The sequence below is a fragment of the Setaria italica genome, chromosome VIII, assembly GCF_000263155.2.
Source record: "Setaria italica strain Yugu1 chromosome VIII, Setaria_italica_v2.0, whole genome shotgun sequence".
Classification (NCBI taxonomy): domain Eukaryota; kingdom Viridiplantae; phylum Streptophyta; class Magnoliopsida; order Poales; family Poaceae; genus Setaria; species Setaria italica.
Genome location: NC_028457.1, coordinates 23813150 through 23825221, shown reverse-complemented (window position 1 = coordinate 23825221; position 12072 = coordinate 23813150). Strand labels below are relative to the sequence as shown.

Here is a 12072-nt window from a genome sequence, read left to right as displayed (position 1 = left end):
TGTTCCAACAGTAGAAAGAAAAAGTTCTACGAAGAGAGAAAAAAAAAGTTTTCTAACAGTAGAAAAAAAATATTCCAGGAGAAGTGCCACGTGATGACTTCCAGTAACATGCATATGCGATTTATAACATTCTTCAGCCCATGGGTCCGTAACTCCGTATTGAATGGCACAGGGTCCTCCATGTGCTGCAAACAAAATTACCAATACACACACACAGACAGACAAATGGACCACAGCAAAATCAGCCCAGCCCGAATTGGCCCATTATCAATAATAGCATTGGATTGAAGTATTGAACTAGGCAAAGCGGACCCATGTAAAACTGAGCCATCTGCCCATCAGATCTTTTGTGTCCCTGAAGGCATTCCAGAATTCCAGTAGCGCATACATGCATATATTTTTGCAAAAATAAATATCACAAAAATGCACAGAATTATTAACAGGACACATTTAAATCAATCAACTAAACAATCTGCACAACAGCCACCACCTCCATCTCCTGCAGGATCACTTGTATACATCTCCTGACTACAACTGAATCTCCAGGTGCACAAACACCCCCCCAAGTCCCAGTTAACACCATTGCAAGAAATTGAGAACTCGGCAGCAACACAAAACACAACACATCCCAGTCAACACCATTGCAAGAAATTGAGAACTCGGCAGCAACACAAAACACAACACATTTTGTCTACTACTGCCAAGGAAATGGCAGTGCCTGTGAAGGATCCTCCAACACAGCATCAGGAACAAACACATGGTGGCTGCCACCAGATGCAAACGCAGCAGTGACAGCTGCTGTTGCAACCTGCTGTGACGCGGAAGCAATGCGAGAGAGTGCAGAGGCAACCTGTGCTTGGCCAGCAGGGGAGGGATGATGCAGCGATGATGACAGAGGAGAGAGAGCACACTTGGGGCCCAGCGTGTTGTTGCATGCGCTGCTTCCAGTGTGGTTGCTATCCTCAACCAAAAAATGACCGTGGTGGGATGCACTGAGCATGCCACCACCGTCCTGTGGGAAAGGGAGCTGCTTTGGTGTTCTTGAGAATGATATGGAGAAGGGTGGCTGACGATGGACCAAGTGCATAGTGTCAGAATTCTCGCGGACTGTTGGAGTTGTTTGTGGATAAATTTCAAATTGATTAACTGCAAGTAAAAAAACAAACATCATTCATCTACTTTTCTGCTACCCTATTGGAAATTGGGTAAAGCTTGCTAAAAAAATAGTTCCAGAAGAAATATGTTCAAGTTGGCAATCAGTTCAATGAAAATGATGAAGATGAGCTCTGCTAGATTAAAAATGTGATTAGACACGCTAATAGATATAGTTCTGTGCTATCATTTTAAATAGATCCATCATTTAATAAAGACTATATATATAGTAGTATTAATGAGGTACCTAAACTGGATTAACTAACTCCTACGAGTAGTATTATTAAATTACCAAGATGCCCAACTTATGTAAGCAGAAATGTACAGACCTTGATGGTACGGAATGAAACCCCCAAGATTTGTCAGATCATGCTGTGGCTTTCTTCGACGCCTATTATGGCCATCCAAACGCTTCCGGCAACTTTTTTTCCCCTCGTCAAACTCAGACAGCATGTGAAACCTGCAAGTACAGAACCAACAACCTCCTTCAGGACAGCTGCTTTGAACTGGTCCCACGATATTAACTCCAGACAGAACTCACTTCATGCAGCAATATCGGATTTTACAGAAACATTTACGTTGAACTCAAGAACAAACACAAAATTAAATTCCCATGAACATAGGAAAATTTTATTGCTGACTAGTTATGTTCATTGACTAAGTTTCCTATTCATGCCACTGCTTTGTTAGGATTTAACAAGCAAATACTTTCCGTAGCCAATTCCAAAGACTAACAAAGGATGAACACAGTTATTTAATATAGGCTAAATGGCTGAGTTCAATTCTATATAGTAATTATTGTGTTGGGCTGTTGGCTGAGTGGAGTATTAGGACAGCAAGAAACAAAAAAGTCTTGCAGAATGCGAGTCAACAACAAAGGCTTTTGTCAAAATTATACTTTCATCATTAGATCGTCCTTTTATCATGAAACGGTGCATTTGTAAGAAAACATGGCGCATTGCACAAGATGGATAATACGATGCTTTTGTGCTCCTGACTGGTAGTATTGATATCTAGCTCAAATTTATAAGGTAAAACATCAGAGTTTTGGTATTATGACATAAACATGATATATCAAAACATATGTGTTTCTCAGTATATTCACTGTGTGAAGGCACGTCATATGATTTGTTTCTTATGTTGGATATGTGATATTTTCATAACTTCATTGGGGCCGAAGATTCCTTTACACCTGAAGGCTTTTAATTGTCGCAACTCCCAAGAAGTATATCCACGATCTTCTTGATGATGCTTCTCATGAATTGACACATTATTAAGGCTTCCATGGAGCTCAATGTTCACATTCATGCAACTAATGGTGAGCCTCTTGGGTATCCCACATGCTATCGCCAAATTGTAGTCTTATTTATTTTGGTGGCACCTGTCTATGACATTTCATATTCAATGTGTATCTTAAATTATTTTGTTCTGCTCCCACTCAGCTCCACTAGTCATCTTCATGTTCCATACCATCGTGGGACTATCACTCAATATCTTTTTTTCCCCGTACACTAGCTCCAGGGAATTCAGATGCTAACTAGGCTAGTGGTTCCTCTCTACCTTGTAAAATGTGGAACAATAGGGCAATATGTTTAGATCATCCTACAAAGGCATTTAGCTTTTAAAATCAAACACTCTAATATGTGCACTCTATAGTAAGATGCGCAGAAATTTTTAACTCAAACAGTCTAGAAGAAAAATGAACAAAGGTATTTAGAGAACCTTATAGTAGGGCAATATAAAGATACCAATATGTGCAAAGAAAAATTGGCAAATGTTAGAAAGAGTATTGAAAACATGTCCAGTAAAAGGTAAAAGGGTGGAAATGGTTGAGATTTATTGGTAATTTGGTATAACCTTTGCCCACGTGATGCAACTTTCATGGTTAGCATAAGCCGATGATGACAGTTTTATTGTGAATATGACCATGAGATGAATGCTCAAATATCTTATATAAGCTCCCCCTTCCTCTCAACCCCCAAAAGATAATAAAATTTTCACGTAAAGTTTTTTTTAAACATGCATGTGGTAAAACTCCAAATATTTGATAAACTATTTGTGGGTAATATGATGTATATTGTTCAAACGAATTTCAAAAGAGTGTACAAACTTTTTTGTGGTGGTGGTGGTCGTGGTGGTGGGGGTGGGGGTGGGGGGGGGGCGCGGGGGGGTCTTTGTTTGCTATAAATCAATGGCCAAGTTCTGCATCAGACCACAAAAGGTCGATAACATGTACTTGGGAACAACATAAAAAATCATGGTTCAACGGCTACCTAGATAACCAAAATAAATTACTTAATTTACAATACTTTTTTCGAGCTTCTCATCTTCAGGAACATACCACCCATTCAGTTCTAAATTCTGATACAATTCAGACTTCGGAGATTGACATAATGCTGAGATCATATTGTTAAATGAACATAAGAGATTTATGCTACCTAGGTTCAATATGGTGGATGTACAGGCCACTTAGGCAGATTACACATATCTGAGGTGAAAAGAATCCACAAGATAAAGAAACCTCGACCAACATGGGAACTGGATTCGAATTTGGAATACCAAGTTTCTGCTAAGGTGTTAATTCTAAAGAATCCATCTGACTTGCCCCTTACAGTTGTTATCTTTCATCTACATTGAATAAATGGCACTGATAGTTTTAACCTTTGAAGACACAAAAAATAAACTAATACACAACTTCAATATGTGGAGCCAAACATTGATGGAACCTAAATTCACTAGCTCTTCCATCAAGATGCATCTTAAAAAGATAAGCACTGGTGCAGCTTTAGAACTGAAAGCTCCAAATGCAAGGTCTCTTTCTCCTGCGTCTTCAGAAAAAAAAAAATGCAAGATCTCACAATTGCACTTGACATTCTATATTCTTGATTAATCTACAGATTAGGAAATATGCAGTCTTCAGATGATAGAATGATAGTCAGCTTACAAACATTCACAAGACTTGGCTCTAAGATCCAAGTAAAAATCAGGAAGTGCATGTTATCAGGATCTTTTTAGTTTAGCTGACAATCCTGGTGCAGTCAAAGGGCTAATGTCTACTCCAACTAAGTCTCTTAAGACATTGTCAATTCATACTGCATTTATACTTCTATTTTGTACACTTTCAGCAAACTTCTCGCAGTATATCTAAAAAAATACTTGCATACTTGAAAAGGAAATAAAGGTCCAAATATCATGAGAAAACACATAATTCCACCCACGTTCGCTTAAACTTTCCGTTGCTACTTATGTCAGCTAACTATGAAGTAGTCTAGTATGTAACAGGGAAACAGGGAGAAGAAAGTATGCCTCCAAAACCAGGGGAGAAATTAAATCAACCAACCAAGCTATAACCTGATATTTCAGTTTCAGATACGCTTGCTGCAAGGAATAACCCATGAAATAACCTCAATCCTAGTTTGAGGCCTTCCTTTTATCACAATGGGCAACAATAAGCATTAAGGTATGTACTTGACCAGATCTTATATCTAGTGAAATGTCTTCATATTTGGTTGCGCAGAAACAGCAATGGTTTGCAAAAAGTTGCATCGCAGAGCAGTCATGAGCTCAGATTGAGCATGCCCGCTGAAGAAAGCCCAAAACTTCAGCAATCATGAGAAAGATTCTGCATGATGCTGAGTATCCCATAGAAAAATCAAACCCTACTCAAACAAGTCAGTTGTCCACACCAACAGCTTTCTTTAAATAGTACCAACAGGACTAAATTAATCGGGTTACAAGACCCTAAACAACCACAAATTACCAACCCAATAGTTTAATCAGCAACGCATAGCATCCGTGAGATTAAACTATCAGCACGCCATCAGATCCTAAACACCAGACGCCACCAAATTACCAACCTAATTGTTTAGCTTGCCAGCTTGGGACCAAACTAGACCTGAAAACTTTGCCCCTAAATTTGCCCCAACGTATGCACCAAATCCCTACCCTGAATTCCTCAATTAGCAAGCCAGATGGGGACCAATACGCACTCAATTATTAACTAATGACCTCATCAGCACAGGAATTGTTGATTAATTCGACGAGTACGCCGCTTTGTACAAGGATCGGATGAGATGGTAGCCGTACCGGCTGCATTGCTGGCAGAAGCGCTGCTCCTGGCCGCCGACGACCACCACCGGCGTCTTGGAGTGCGCCTCGCAGACTCTGTGCCGCCGGTGGTACTCCCGGCACCGGCTGAGGTCGGACCGGCACCCGTCGACGGAGCAGGCCTCCGCGCCGCCGCCACCGCCCGCCGAGCGGGACCTCCTCCCACCTCCGGCCGCCCCCACCGGCCGGGCTCGCTGGGCCAGCCCCGCGGCGAAATCCTGAAGCCGCGCCTCGGCGGCTGCGGCGGCGGCGGAGGACGACGGCCCCGCGAAGGACAGCATGGTCGGGCCGGGGTCCGACGCCGCCGCCGCGCCCCAGGATGGCGCCCCGGAAGCCGCCGCCCAGTCCATGCCCCCGGAAAAGAAACCTGTTCCCAACCAAGAAACCGTCACGACGGCGGCAACAATTCCGGGCGAAAATCCTGCAAGAAGCTAAATAACTATCCAAGAAATGGCATCCAGGCAATAAGCCCCGCCGGATGTCCAGGAAGGCCACCGATTCTTGCACTCCCGCGGCAAGAGCGCAAGAACTTACCATGGCGCGACGCCTACAGAAATTTAAGCGCAGAGCGAAGCAGAAGGGGATGAGGCGGCACATACGATCGGAAGAAGACGAGTCGGCAGCAGTGCCCACCTCAGCAGCACTGTAGAGAGCGGCGGGGCAGGTGGGGGAGCGAGCGAGCGAGCGAACAGTGCGGGCGCGTGCTTGCGTGTGCGCGGCTCGCGGGGACACCGATCGGTCGCGGCATCCCGTGCCGTGCGGGGTATATACATATATGGGCAGAAAGGGTGCGAAAGGGGGCAGTGAGAGAGCGATCTGGAGGTGCTGGGCAAATTCTTCTCTTGTCTTTCGAGTTTTGACCTTGCACTGTTCACTGATCCCTAGCTTTCGGTAGAGGATCTTTGCTAATCCATTCCCTTTAGGTTTTGCACGCCGGTCCCTAATTTTATCCAGAAATCTTAAACCTTCAAAAAAAGAATATATGTTGAAGACCTGAGCGGCTATCAGTCAGGGTTAAAAGTGAACATTTAAGGTCCAGTCAAAGGGGAGTGTACGTATATAAAGCCTCTTATTACAGGGGTGTTTGGGAACACCCTATTAAAGTTTAACACCTGTCACATCGGATGTTTGGATGCTAATTAGGAGTAGTAAACATAAGCTAATTACAAAACTAATTGCACAGATGGAGTATAATTCGCGAGACGAATCTATTAAGCCTAATTAGTCCATGATTTGATAATGTGGTGCTACAGTAACCATTTGCTAATGATGGATTAATTAGGCTTAATAGATTCGTCTCGCGAATTAGCACAAGGTTCTGCAATTAGTTTTATAATTAGCTCATGTTTAGTCCTTCTAATTAGCATCCGAACATCCGATGTGACACTGTTAAAGTTTAGCACCTCGTATCCAAACAGCCCCTACATACAAGTTTTATTGCAGAAATATAAACTTGTAGCCAAATCATGACTACTTTAGAAAAAAGTTATGGTTTCAATCGTAGGCATCATTCCTGGTACGAAAGGCACATGATATTGCAAAAAGTAAGGAGGATAATTTCCTACCCTGCAAAATATTTAAGAGTTAGGAGGGCATGCATCTTTCTTTTCTGTAAGAACTTGAACTTGATCGCCTCACTACCATAAGTGTCTTGCTATTAATTTACATACCATACATGTTGACCTATCAATCACGTATCGCAAGCGAGAAAAAATAGATACTCAAATCGAGGTTAAAATAACATCGCCTCACGCATGGCTCTTCAATAGGATACAAATTAATTCAATTCAATCTAGTTTGTATAAGTTTCATATACGCGTGATGCAAACTTTTTTGTTAACACACATTAGGTCTGGTAACCCAGTACTTTAGTCCACTCATTTTTGGCACTTTTAGTCCCTAAAGTGCCAAACAGGTGGACTAAAATGTGGACTAAAGTGTTTAGTCCTCTAGTCCATATGAGGTGGACTAAGGTAGACTAAAGAGTCTTGGGACACCCTTGCCCCTCATTTATTGCCCTTCCTCCCGCTTGGCTCCCTCCGCTGGCCTCCCTCCCATCGCCTCCCGCCCGCTAGCGACGACAGCGGCGGGGCTGGGCCGGCGGCCTCCCTCCGACCCCCGTCCCGCCCGCCGTCGTCGCCGCTGGCCTCCCTCCCGCCGCCCTCCCACTTGGCCCCCTCTGCTATCGCCGCCGGCCTCCTTCCCGCCCCCCCCCCCCCCCCGATGCCTCCCTCCCTCCCGCGGTGCGGCCGCCACTCCATGAGTACCACCCCACGACGCGGGCGGGGTCCGGGTTGGCAGTGCAGGACGTGGCGCGCGGCGGCAAGTACTTGGAGGTCGAGGCGTGGTTCCGCAACGCGACGAAGACGGCCGTGGAGGGGTCCGCAGGAGGGGAGCCTGGTGGGGCGGTGGCGGTGCCAGTGGGGGGATCATCTGGGTCCGGCCACTAGTCCCCTACCGCCGCCTCGCGCGCTGGAGGATCCGTCACTGCATCCGGCGCGCGCGGCGGGGAGTGGCGACGGGAGGCCTGTGCCTCGAGCGCCATGTGGGCGGGGTAGGGGAGGGGAGGGGTTTCTTTTTCCACGGCTTGGATTGGATTGGATTTGATTTTGATAGCGGCTTGGATTGGAAGACAATGACTATGTATGTGTGTGTAGCAGGCGCCCAGAACTAGAAGTTGGTGCCAGGACAGGGTACCAGGCAGTAGGTATTAGGGGTAAAAGGGTCTTTGTTCAACTGCATTAATGGATTTTAGTCCATGAACCCAAATAGGGTATGGACTGGATTAAACTTTAGCACATGGACTAAAGAAATCAAACACCACCCAGTATTTCTAGTGGAAGTTCTATGGAAACCTACCGGTTTTTTTAATGAAATCAATGTGTTTGGAAAAGAACCCTGCGTCATAAACTTGTTTCTTGGGTAAGACGGCTCTTTTTAAAAAACTTGTTGTGTTTGTTTAAGAATCAAAGTATCTTCAGGTCCTGCAAGAAGTACACCTTCTTTAAATAATCAGGTGGGTTATTCTAAATAAGGTCTTGTTTAGTTCCCAAATTGAGAGTGGTAAAGTTTACATTTTGCTATAAATGCGCAACTGTAACATTTCGTTTGTATTTGTGAATTATTGTCCAAACATTGACTAATTAGGCTTAAAAGATTCATCTCGCAAAGTACAACAAAATTGTGCAATTAGTTTTTAATTTCATCTACATTTAGTACTCTATGCATGTACCGTAAGTTTGATGTGATGGGGAATCTTCTTTTTACATAGTGCCAAAGTTGGAAAAAGACCGCTAAACAAGGCTAATCAAGACCGTTCTGCATAATGGTGCGCGCCTACCGAGCACCAAGTACCAATGTAGCACCAAGTACCAAGGCTCTCGATTTCCCGTGCCACTTTTGGCCTAAAATTCCACCAATGGAAAGGGGCAATCTCGGCAGATTGAAGGGGACAGACCATGGTGACCTTCCAAGAAAAAGCCTACAAAACAAAAGGCACCAAATGTGCTCCGCAGAGAAAATGCATGCTTCACCATGGTCCATGGAGGACAGCGTGCACTCTCTCTGATCTGGCGAGTGCGACCAGCACGTCCGATTGTTCGAGGCCCAGCAGTCCAGCACAACTGCTACATTAATTTAGACTGTAAAATGTCTGTAAAATAAAATAAAGTTATAGTATTTTGAACGTAAATCGAGCAACAACATTTTCGGAAGTCTTGATTACGGAGCCATGCGTGAGGCGAAATTATCGAGCCGGAATTGTTTTTTAGGAGAGAAATTATTGATGCCCTAGGAGGTAGATTGATGATGAGCTCAGCTCATGCAATATTTTCCCCCCCTCATGGCCGGTGTTACAATCATATACTAGGTACCTAACCACCTATCTAGCTAAATATTGTTTGGATCATTCAACAGCTACCAGAGAAGATGCTAAAAGTATGCTCAAGAGCTTCATGATATGATTTGTGTTGACGTAAGGATAATAGTTCGCTCTATACCAAAAAGAAAAGAGGAGTTTTACTATGATTTGAAAAATTGAGAGCCGTCCATCCTGAGAAATTGCGCGGTGGAAAAATAGGAAATACTAGGAGGTACCGAAAGAAAAGCGCCAAGAAGTACCAAATAGGTGAGACTAAGTACAAAAATAGTGGGACCAATACTAATTTAATTTATTTTTTAATTACATTCCTCAAATCAAGATTTATAAAAAGTCTAAAGAAAAAAGTAACTGGAAGTACCTATTGGTACTTAACAATCATTGTAACAAAGCTTGAAAGAAAAAAATGCATAGTGAATCACCGCAAATTAATTCCTATTTTTGCAATATTTTGGAAACATTTCTTTAAAGCGTCCTAAAATTAAGAAGAAGACCAGTAAAACAATGAAAAAGTTCATGAAAAGTATCCACATATTACCATGACATGGAACAACTTGAGGAGAATAAGTGCGAAACGAATTTGCAAGAAGGTGAAACTAAGTGTCAGGGCAGAATGGCAGATCGACAGGTAAACTACAAAAGAATATTGTTATTTTGTTTTTATAGCGAAGAATCAGATATTGCACTCCTCTACTTTGGGTATTGCTACACTAATAGTAACTTAACTGAAAATCATTTCAAAATAAATTAAACTAATTGCTAGAACAAGCTCCACCTATAACATATGTGAGCGTGATAAAAATAATTAAGGAAACCATTGCAAACTGAATATAGCACAATAGTTGCACACATAAGAAACATATAACCTCTGAAATGGAAACAAGAGTCTATTGTCCCCTTAAATCTTATTTGAAGTATATTTCGAACATATGAGTTGAACTGAGTTCAATCCAATAGGAAGTGCAACAAAGAACTAATAGATTAAGCTTTGAGAGATGAACTTTGAATTATTTCATAATTCATATATGAACTATCCATGTATTTGAGGAACCATTTCCTGATTAGAGAATTGCGTAGATATAGAGATCTTGGTGACTAGTTCTCATGAGTTTTGAACTTGATACGTAAATTCTTCTTCAAACAAAGTTTACTGTACTTTACATGTTGCAATCTGACAAATACAGATTTTCTCTGAATGAGAATATATAGAACATAACTCTAACATATGAACTACAACTTCGCTTTTGAACGAGCCCGAAAAGTGAGGCAAATTTTCAAAGATGAGATGCTCCCAAATAAATCACATAAAGACTGAGAAAGTAGATATATCACCTTACAATTTATGTAAATACATAGTATGCCAGTAATAGCATGAAAACAGATAGTGAAAATAACTGAACAGAAATGCATTCAATCCCTTGATAGGGATCGGAATAACAACTTGTTAACTAACAATCGAGAAGTGATCTGGTAATACATCACCCTTTGTAATGAGAATCTAACCACATTGTTTGCAAATCTCATTTGTATCGAATCTCGTACTACTTCAGCTGTTTGTGTACCTCTTATGTTATATGGTAGTCCAAATTGCTAATCCAACTTGAGATATCATAATTATATCATGTCAAGTCATTGTTGTATTTCGGTCTAAAGCATGACTAGACACTGCTTTTAACTAGAATATATTTTTGTACACTTGTTTTTAAAATTACCAACAGCCTATGTATTGTCCCTGGAGACAGCCAGGTACATGCATTCATCCAAGTGGGAATTATTTTCTCTTGGGCACAACTTACCACTCACCACTTTGGACCCGTATCTTCACTAGTAGAAAAGAGACCTTAGATGCTGTTTTTAGTCCCGATTGTTCAAATTCCCACCACCGATGACCATCTCCGACGAGCTAGTGGGACTAAAGAGCCCCCTTCAGTACCGGTTGTAACGGCTAGTGGGACAAGGGAATCCGGTGGAGCGTTTAGTCTCGGTTGAAAAATACCAACCGGGATTTAGTCCCGGTTGGTGTTTTCAACCGGGACTAAACGTCTCGCCTCACCAACCGGGACCTTTAATTTAGTCCCCTTTAGTTCCGGTTGGTAATTCCAACCGGGACTAAACATCTCGCCTCACCAACCGGGGCCTTTAATTTAGTCCCCCCCTCTCTCTCCACCTTATGTTCTCTCCTCCTCTCCCCTCCCTTATCTCGCGCAGGCCATCTTTCTCTTCTTCCTTATCTTCTCTCCTCCTCCTCTCCCTTTCTTCCAGGTGGAGGGCACGAGCGGCGCGGGCGGGCGGGGGTGGCCCATTTTTCAACCGAGACTAAAGGAGGTCTTTAGTCTTGGGTCAAATACCCGGGACTAAAGAGGGGGGCTTTTAGTCTTAACAGATTAGTCCCAGTTGGATTTTTGAGACGCGTCTCTCCAACCGGGACTAATGCTCAATTTTCCACTAGTGCTTGGTGGTTTGCAAAACTATCTATATGACTTTTTATAAGGTATATGCAAATGGTTAGAGTTGATTAGCAAGATTATATTTGTTTAGACACACAATGGACGGGTTACAATTTGATGAGCTATGGGAATCTGTAGTGAGCAAAAATATTTAAGCATCTATTTTTGTGAACAGAGTTAAGTTTCCTTCATTGTTACAAATAAAAATGTTGATAATGGTCTAAATTTTTTAGGAGCAATTAGATCCTATTCCTCTTATGAGCTAGGCAAAGATCAATGTAGATGCAGGTCTATTTGTCTAAGGAAACAAAGTCTCTACAACATAGTTATAAAGGTAGAGAAGTTATACGGATATGCATTAGGAGACATGCATTCGTCTGTCTCTATTACTACAAAGATATGCAGCTCTGCTTCATATTTGAGAAAAAAATAGGGAGAGAATGTATCTAAGATTCTCATTTCTTCTACAGTGCATGAACTGTGTGCGTG

The 12072-nt window shown here is 42.4% G+C and overlaps 1 protein-coding gene across 4 annotated transcripts; it reads right to left on the bottom strand.

Moving 5' to 3' along the window:
- Window positions 1-284: 284 nt before the first annotated feature.
- On the bottom strand, window positions 285-5991 carry LOC101757398 (putative squamosa promoter-binding-like protein 19). Of its 4 annotated transcripts, none has more exons than XM_004979254.3 (4): window positions 5859-5991; window positions 5239-5626; window positions 1482-1612; window positions 285-1146 (listed from the first exon to the last, which is right to left on the bottom strand). In XM_004979254.3, exons 2-4 carry the CDS (start codon window positions 5607-5609, stop codon window positions 695-697), a joined length of 954 nt encoding a protein of 317 aa, XP_004979311.1. In that variant the 5' UTR covers window positions 5610-5626; window positions 5859-5991; the 3' UTR covers window positions 285-694. The 4 variants fall into 4 exon arrangements, with proteins under 4 accessions (XP_004979311.1, XP_022684594.1, XP_012703492.1 ...); XM_022828859.1 differs by having other exon boundaries at window positions 5893-5971; XM_012848038.2 differs by having other exon boundaries at window positions 5794-5895.
- Between the last annotated feature and the right edge of the window lie 6081 nt (window positions 5992-12072).

Bases quoted from the DNA above. Each gene is read 5' to 3' on its own strand.
- LOC101757398 (XM_004979254.3), bottom strand. From the start codon at position 5,609: ATGGACTGGGCGGCGGCTTCCGGGGCGCCATCCTGGGGCGCGGCGGCG. The intron at 1,613-5,238 runs GTACGGCTACCA...CTGTACTTGCAG, and splicing joins TTCTGCCAGCAATGCAGCCG to GTTTCACATGCTGTCTGAGT. The intron at 1,147-1,481 runs GTCTGTACATTT...TTTTACTTGCAG, and splicing joins TTTCATTCCGTACCATCAAG to TTAATCAATTTGAAATTTAT.